Source organism: Mesitornis unicolor, unplaced genomic scaffold (assembly GCF_000695765.1).
Source record: "Mesitornis unicolor isolate BGI_N332 unplaced genomic scaffold, ASM69576v1 scaffold11691, whole genome shotgun sequence".
NCBI lineage: Eukaryota > Metazoa > Chordata > Aves > Mesitornithiformes > Mesitornithidae > Mesitornis > Mesitornis unicolor.
Window position 1 is genome coordinate 48 of NW_010164511.1, and position 9256 is coordinate 9303.

General features: G+C 39.2%; 1 protein-coding gene across 1 annotated transcript in view; it reads left to right on the top strand.

Moving 5' to 3' along the window:
• Positions 1-1840: 1840 nt before the first annotated feature.
• CCDC132 (coiled-coil domain containing 132) overlaps positions 1841-9256 on the top strand; it is a gene marked incomplete at both ends in the record, with an annotated part of 29010 nt that continues 21594 nt past the window's right edge. Inside the window, one exon of the mRNA XM_010194343.1 lies at positions 1841-1930. Within this exon, the coding sequence (XP_010192645.1) occupies positions 1841-1930 (90 nt within the window). The remainder of the gene's footprint in view (positions 1931-9256) is intronic.

Here is a 9256-nt window from a genome sequence, read left to right on the forward strand (position 1 = left end):
AGTCTTGGTATGTGTTAGTTCTTGGTAGGCATGCATCCAGCTTTTCTTTCTCTCTTTAAATCAAGAAATGGAAGCATGCTGAGGTGCCAGCGTGTCGCTTGAGTGACAACAGGCAAATTGGCGTTAAAGATGTCGTGACTGTTCTGCATTAGTTTCCATTTTTCACGTCTAATTTTGGGATACTGGGCTGTGGCACTGTAACGTGACTTTGTCTGATAACAAAGGCTTTTGGTCAGAAGAGAGGCAAGGCTGTGGCGATGCCGGGGATGTATTTGGGTAGGGACGTGCTGAATATGTGCTAGAGTGCTGAATGTGCCTCAGCCCACTTCTTTGTGTCGGTTGCCTCTAGGATTATGTGGATCTAGTCTGTGTTGGAGATCATCATGGATGCTGAATTTCCAAAATAATATTGTGCCCCTCTTCAGTATAGGGCTAAAGAATCAGTTTTCAGCTTGATTAAGAGGAGTTGTGGGAAGCCTGGCCTGTGTGGAGATGTTGTTGTCTGAAAATGATGTGACTTAGGCAACTTTCAGCCTTTGCGAAGGATTAAGTTCCATTTTGCATTTGATAAGTGAAAGTTGTTACTGCTTCTGAAGATAAGCTGCTAGTACTGCTGATTTTTGAAAGGATGTGTGGAAGATTTCATGTGAAGTATGAGAAGCTGCAGCAGTTGCTTTGGTTGGTTGTTACCTTGAATTTCCGATGCGTGGAGCTGAGTCACCTTTGGTGGTGGTAGCTGGAGAGGGAGAATGTTTTGAAATGATGCACAAGGAAATCTGATAATCAAAACCAAAATTAGGAGATTTTGCATCCTAGGAAGCTGAAACAATTGTAGAATGTAGTAGTTCCCATGTAAGTGACAAACTTGTAAAACACATCATCAGTTTCAGAGGATAAATACAAACTTTTCTCATCATAAACACACATAGTGATTGCATAGGCCCTTTTGTTTCAGAGAAAGTGTAGTTACCCAGGGCCTGAAAGGAGCTTGGAAACAGTACTGTTAACATCAACTGCAAGAGCAGGAGGGAAGTCTGCCTGAAACTCGTGGCTCCTGTGAACACCCTGAAGTCTCAGGGGAAGCTAGAGTTGGAACCACATCTGAAACTTGAGGGTTTAGATTCACCTCTGCCTAGAGAGCTGGCAGAAAATGCATGAAGCAGTGTGTTCTGTGGTGTTGCTTCATAAAATTGTGAGTGTATTGGATATCAGCAAACACATACTCAAATGGTTAATTGATGTTGCCTCTACAAAGCTTTATTCTACTAAAGCATATTCTATTTATGTGACTACATGTGTTTTAAAGAGTAATAATTATATGAAGAAGCTAATATGGATTATGCATCTTTTACGATTTAGTTAGATATAAGGAAAATCAGTCCTAATACTGTTACATGGTAAATAGACGAGATGCCATCCAGCAAAAATAATATAATTTTGCTGTAGAGTAGGTGGCACTTAACTTGAATTCAATTATTTGATTGCATTAAACCATTAAGTTAATGGAATGAAGTATGTTATGGTTTTGGACTCATGTACATTTTTAAATTTAACATAACATCTGGAAGTTGAGAGGAGAACATAAGTGAACTTTATAAAGGGAATGTCAGTGAACTGGACTGAAAAGGTACATATTGCAGCATAAAGTTGGAAATGCTCAGATATTTGAGCATCATAACTTCTACACCAATGATCTTGCTTACATGTTTATAGAATAAGGTCTTAGCTTTCCAGCCTCATGTTGGTGTAATTTGTTAAAGTACTTGTAGGTGTATGTTCAACACCACGTAGGACTTGTGCAGTTTGCTTGCAAGATACATGAAGTACTCAATCTTAACTGACTGTTAAAATTCTTTTACAGGGTCTGAGAAGTCCTCAGGAGAGTGTTCATGACCTCAGTCCTATTGAAACCTTTCGGATTCCTTGTAAGGTATGATACACAGTCCCTCCACTCCCACCCCCTTAATTTTTAGTTTTTCATTTTCTAGTTAGGTGACACTTAGCTGTTTATTTCTTTTTTATTTATTTTTTTTACAACAGGTTTGTCCTTGGTTTTTTTGACAGTTTTATTTCTTGCTAAAAATCTTTTAAAAAAGAACTAAGAGCTGTGGGGCAAAACAGTTCACTGACTCAGAATGAACTTGCATTAAAACTTCTTTCATGGAACTTTAGGGTTGCCACTGGATGCTGATCTTAATATTTTCTAGGTTTCCTGCTGGAATGAAGATTTAAAAATAAGGAAAAAGAAAAATGCCTTTTTTTTCCTTTTTTTACTTTGCAAAGTAGGCACTATATGAGCAGCCTGTATAGTTCTAGTCCTGATATTTAGACTCTTCATGGTTTTGGTGCTGTAAGTATATTTTGTAGTTTTGTGGTTTTAATCTTAAGCATACATAATTAACTTCATGTTCTACTTTAAATGTTACCGCTTTAGTATAATAATATTTTTTGGCTTTTTTTGGGTCTCACTATTTAAATGATGCCAGCTCACTCTTGTCTCACAAATCATGCTGAATAACTTGGGTGTGAGGGAACAGTTGTCACAATATTTGACTGCTCCTTATACCCTGTTGATCTGAGTAGATGATTCACAAGACTTACTCTGGATGTTGTTTATTATTTTCTCCTAATTTGGGCTTTGCGTTTAACCAATGAGATATTTAAATTACTCACTTGAATTTGGATGCCTTAAAAAAACCAAAGCCTCTTGTGTTTCTTTGTCCCTATATAAATACTGTGTAATATGTTGCTTGTGCTGAGGCAGACCAGAAAATCAGCGTTACTGTATGTTTAAAAAATCAACTAACAGTTTCTGAATAGGTGCATAATACTTTGTTAAACAGTGGCCAACATACTGATTTCAAAGAGTGAAAGTATTCAGTTTTAGTGATGCTGAGAGAACTCTCATCTCCACAGCTGAGATTTCAAAATTGCAGATTCCTGCCACCCACTGAGCATCCAGTTTCAAACTTGTCTTTTTTGCCAAGTAAAAGGTATCCAGGTAAAAGTAGATGTAGGGTGTCTTGGCTGGATTTCCATTCTTTAATAGTTAGATGTTATGTGTCTGATAAGCCTATACCTTATATCAATAACAATAGGAAAACAAATACCTGTCAATAATTTGTAACTTTTTAATACATTTATGACAAATATTTGTAGCATGAAAATGTTATCCGCAACTGTTCTGCAAACAGAATCTCATCGTAATTATGAATTCTGTGCCTGAAAAGACAAGCTCGCATCAACATTATAACTTGTCACCTCACTAATTTTTTAAAGCTGATAAAATCAGAGTATTATCTTCTGTGCCACAGAGTAAGACTTTTGTAGTTTTCAGTCTTCTAATATGTGTTTTTTTCCTTCCAAAATATTTTAGGTGAGTAGTTCTCAAAATTCTGAGTTGCTTACATTAACTTTTTCCTTCTCAACAAGGTATATTAAGGGAAATTCTTATAAAGTTGCATGACTGTGATTAAATGAAAATATTAGATCATAAATATCCTGAGTAAAATTACTGTGTTTTGATCAGTTTAACTCCTGGCTATGATTCCAATCCATTTGTCACGGTATCTATACTTCCAGTCCTTTTCTTCTGGGGGAAGGATTTATATTGTCATGCCTCCTTAACTTTGCTAAAACCTGTATTGTAGGATTTTACTTTTCAAATGATGAGACATCAAATGAGCCTCTGTAATGTGTCTCCTGCCACTGTGAGCATGGATTCAGGTACCCTTTCTTGAAAACAGGAGTTTTCAGGGATGGGGATGGGAAGATATTGTCTGTGGCTGTGGTATGAGCAACTACCAAGGAAATTAGGTTTCCATACTGCACAGAAAGTCATTGGGCTTTTGAATACTGGTATTTGTTTTGAACGGAATCTATGTTCAATGCTATGGCAACGTACTGATGTCACAAATCAGAATTCGGTTATAATTATAGGGTCAAGCAGCTTTGGTGAATATAAGCTGATGCCCCTCAGTAATTATTTTATAATAATGGACAAGTTTGGTAGTGAGAATTCACTTTTGAATGCAAAAGTAATGACTAAAGAAAAGATGCAGATTTTTAAGGGCAGCAAGTAAAAATGTAACTTCATACAGTTGCAGACTGCTATTTGAAAGCATACGTTGCTCTGTGCTGCCACATTTTAATAACTTTTTTTTTTAATACCTTGAATAACAGAAGTCTCCAGCTCGCAAACCAGATACTGTTTTGATGATAGAATGGTTATGATGCTGCACTTTCATCGTCACACTTCTGCATTCAAAGTGGTATCTCTGGATTGATTTAGGGCAAGTGTTACTGCAAGTTTCAAAAGCTGAGTTAAAGCTATGGAGGGGTGTACAGAGTGAAAGGCTGTGGAGCCAGCATGAACTACTGGAGAGCACGAGCCATTAATAGATAATGCTAACTCCAGGGACAAAACCATGTTTTTGAAATGGGGGACTGTCACACTAGTTTGGAGCCCAAATGGGAAATACGGAGCACAGGAAGAGAAGTATGTTGACATTGCATCCCCTGAGGAGAAAGCCAGCAAAATTTTTTGGGTCTTGATAACCTGAAGGTTGTTGGTTTGCTGACTGGTGGCTTGCTGGCAAGCTCGCTAAAGTGATGACTGTGCTCATCAACTTTTTATTTTTAAACAAATAAATTATTTGGTACCTGGCTATTTTACAGAATACCTCTGAGTGTATGCACTTGCGTTAACCACTACTCCAGTAAGTTCTGCAACTGTCTCAAAAAAATTCAGTTTGCTTTTGTCATATGAAGGCAAATCACTAGCAAACTTGTTTTACTTTCTGTTGTGATGCAGACTCATACTGCCAGCTTGGTCACACAAAATAGATATAACTGTATAATAGTTTGCATCTTGACATAGTCTGTAGATAGGGCAAATCTGAACTGCAAGGCAGGATTTCTAGAAGAGAAAGTTGTTTGCAGAGGGATTTCTTATATTTTTTGATTGAGATACCTTGCTTCATCTGTGCGCCTTGATCACCCTAGGGAACTGTAATTCTTTTCAGACAATTCTGTTACTGTCAGCTTTGTTGTTTCCCAAGCTGGTAACAGGTTTGGTTAGTAGATTCTGTCACAAAAGGGTGAGAGGTTATTTGTACGCTTGAAGTGTGTGGGGTTAATAATGAGTTGACTTTGAATTAGGTTATGTTTATCTTGATAATCAGCTCACATGCAATTTACAAATATTAGTTGGCTTTGTGGCTTATGGTGGTAAACGACACGGAAAGTTTATTTTTAATGCTTTTCCTATAGATATAAAAGTGATGCTTGCTTAGTCTGTGTGGGTTTCTATTTTCCCAACAGCAGCTGAGTGCTTTTCAGGAGTGCATTAAGCAGTGGTGTGACTAATATCTGTTCTATGGATCAGGCTTGGTTGTTTTCTCCATGAGGACAATTGTTTTCACTGTGTAATGTTTGTTTTGGTTGAGTGAGGGCTTTTTAATAAGTACTCTGTATACATACTGAAGAAGGAAAGACCAGAAGAAGGTTCTGGGCATTTCACGTGAAAGATAAGGGAATACCACAGATTTCCCCGTGGAATTGTCTTCCCTAGCTGTGGGTTAGCTGGGGGGAAAAAAAAAACCAACCAAAAAAAAAGAAAAAGAAGTTGTGAGGTGAGTTTATAGATACAGTTATACATAATATAAAAATATATATTTAGATAAAATTAAAAGGTTGTGTGTGTAGATATATTAAAAAGTGCCTTTATACATTAGTTATTTCATGGTGGTAGGATATTGCAATGTACCTGCTGATTGCATCTGTTGAGCAGAGCCCTCATCCTGGTGTTTACGATTAGCTTCTAACATAGGTGTCATCTAAGTTCAGAATGGAGTGAAATAAATTGACAGCATGTTTCTTGGTGTGGTTTTGGCTCATGATGAAGAGAGGGAGGCTGTATCCAGTTAAGTACTGCACAAACTTGGCCTCTGGTGCTCTCTGTGTAGAGGTGTGTAGGCTGTTGCTGAGCAGCAGCTTCTGATTAGATTGGAAACTTGTCAGATGTTCTTTTTCTCTCTGAGTAGTATCAGTTAACTCTTTTCAATGTCTTTGCTTCCCAAGTCTTTCAGTAGATAGTGACTGCAATGCAGAAGGTGTTTGCTTCAACTCTCTACCAGTAATGCTTCATTCAGCAGAGCAATGTTGGTTTTGCTGTTACAGGCAGTATAGCATACAGGGAGAGTGGGGGTGTGACGTGCTGGGAAATAGCTGGGTAAGTCAGCTAAAACTTGCTGAACTGCATTTCAGATGAGTCTGCAGTGAGATGACTCTTCTGAAATATAGTTCACAGGCTCCTAGACCTGTAAACTTCTGTTTCCATAGAACAGGAAAGCAAGACGATGTGTCTGGACACAAACACTAATTCATTCAGTTTAGTAATGGCGAAGCTTGATGCATAATTATCATCATATGATTCCCTCTGTCCCAATTTTTATAGATTTCTTTCCTATTCAGAATAACACTTGGAATTACTGAATTGATGTAAAATTCACTGTCAAGTATGTTTCAATGTTGACTTTTTAAAAGGCAGATATTTAAGTGGCAATAGTTAGAGAAGTATTGAGATGGAAAGGTGCCTTGAGGGATTTAATAGAGCTTCTCTCTCTACCTCTGCAAAGAGTGTGAGTACCAGCTCCGCATTGCTAAATCGGTCCTTCTCTGAGGCCCCTCAAACTATGGGCTTCGTATGTTTATAGTAAAGTTTTTTGGATCTCTAATTGAAGGGATGAGGAAAAATGAATATCAGCAAATAAACCTTAACCAAGGACGTTTGTTTCCTTCAGTGGTGACTGAATAGATTGGCCTTGAGCGTGTTAGTTATTTGAAACTAGTGGAGCATGATGCATTGGGAGTGGCAGTTTATCACGGCATAAAGTCTGCTGGCAGATAGTGTAATTTATATGGGAGCTTAAGTTTATCCTGGAGAGTTGTTCTCACTAGATTGTTTTTTCTAGAACAATGAACAAGATAAAGAAAAACCCTGTGCATTTAATACATATTTTCCTAGGTAGTGTTTTGGCAGGAAACACTGCGATGTACTATCTTTCTGAGACAGGATAAAATGGTTTCTTATTAATTTTCCTATTCATAACAATGTCAGCTTTATTTTTTTTCTGAAAGCTGTGGTCTTCTACAAAGACAAAAAGGTCATTGATTAGGTTGCATTGAAGTTCTGATATTAAAAACAACCCCCCCAATTTATTACCACATGGGTCTAAATCCAGAATATCTATCTAAGGTGGCTTTCTCAATACATCTTCAGGGGATGTCAATCACCATAGACCTATGGCCTTGACGTATCATTTTACCAGTATGACAAGATATCAATAGTCTAGAAATTCAAATGATCCTAAACTTTTCTTCTTGAGTTTAGTTTTTCTTCTTTTTTCCTGTAACAAACAGCCATGCAGGAAATTGTAGCCAAACATCAGATGACAAATTCGATTATTCCATTTGCAATGGTTTGGTAGACAAATTAAGCTGACCCTGTTGTGCCTCCCTTGGATATTTTTAAATTTTAGTTTCATATAGCTAGAACTCAGTGTACTGTAAGATGTTAAGCTAATTTATAGAGGGATGTACAACATGAAGCTGCCATTTGTTAGGGAGTCCAGAGGGAAGTTATTTTTTGTTTGATTGTTTTAAAGGCCAGGAATACACATGGTTAGATAATAGAGTCATTGCTTTATAAATTAAATTATGGCAAGAGTAGTATGCCATTCAATCTGAATGTGTGCATCCTCTGCGAATCCATGCACCCTCATGTGATGGAAACTTCAAAACCATAAATTAAAATGTTGAAAAAGACTATCACAGGGCTATTTTTCAAGAATCTTTCATTCTCATCTCATAACCTGCCTGTGTCTCTTGTTTCTCATGCCCATGGTAAAGCTGAAATGTGAGGTGGAAAAGTGTTGCTGCTGGGTGAATTGTGTGGCTGGAGCTGAAGGGACGGGTTTGCCTGCATGGAGTTCTGTCCATCTTTTCGGTGCTGGTGTGGTGCCGCAGGCTGTTTCCTGCCGGCTCCCTGCAAACTTGTGTGGGTACCATCAGCTGTCAGTACCACGTAGCTAACCCAGCCTCTGCCATATCTGAGCAAGGTGCTGGTGTGGCTTGTGGCATTGCAGACATGTGCTTGCTAAGAGTGGGACTGTGCTCAAAAGCCATTTTTAAGAGTTTATCTAAAGCATAGCATCATTTTGTGTTGTTACTGTTATTTACTGTTGTTATATTGTTATTTATGTGTATGAGTTCCTTATTTCTCTTATGTCTGTTGGCATGCTCCCTTTGTCCATGCCTTCCCTTGTGCACCCTCCTGTAGGTTTTTGCATTCACCCTGTGGTGCCAGTGCCAGGCAGGTTCCTCCATCTCGCAGCGACCGCATTAAGTGCTTTCAGACAGTCCCTCTGCGGAGGTCTGAGGGCCTCACGGGAGAGGAAGAAGGTGGCTCCTCGATGACTCTTCTCCTGGTTGCCCTTGGCCCTGTCTCGGCTCGAAGCCGCCTTCCAGCTGCGGCTTCGCCCGCGGTCCAGCGGGCGGCGCCCGAGCACCACGGGGGGGGCCAAGGCCGGGGCCGGGCCGGGCCACTGGGCAGAGCGGGGAGGTGGAGTCTCGGCCGCCCTCTCGTTTGGCTTCGATTCTGCCTGCTCGTAGTCCGGTTGAAGTCGGGTTTTCTCTGTATCCGAGCCATTGCTTTTGGCTAAACCCCCTTTTCATCTTTTTTCTTTTTCCTGCCATAGGTATTTTAGAGGAGCAGTGGCTCCTTCTGATGCCCTTACAAACTGTTCACTCGTCACCCCTTAGATGTCTCTAATTGCACAGAGAAACAGTGACTTACTTTGTATTTAAAATGTCGCTTTGGCTCGTAATATGTACGTGTTGACCTTATTTCAAGTCATGTTCAAAATAAGCAAGTTAGCGGTTGTTTAGTCAGTTAATCTAAAATCTGATGCCTCTAGCCCTTGAGTGCTTGGTGATGAAAATACCAGCACCTTGCCTCACTGCAACAGCTTGGCATTGTTGAGACTCTTGGGGTCTTATTGGGACACTTCAGTCTGCTGGATCACTTCACTGGGGTTAAATTCCAATATTGAGCAATTTGATCCGTTTAATCTTTTTTTTGTGGTGAAAGAATGTCCTGGCACTATTCCGTTTTGAGTCTCTGATAAAGGACTTTCATTCCTTCAATGGGAACAGCCTTCAGGAGAGTTGAAGTGTCCAGTATAGGAGGGAAAGA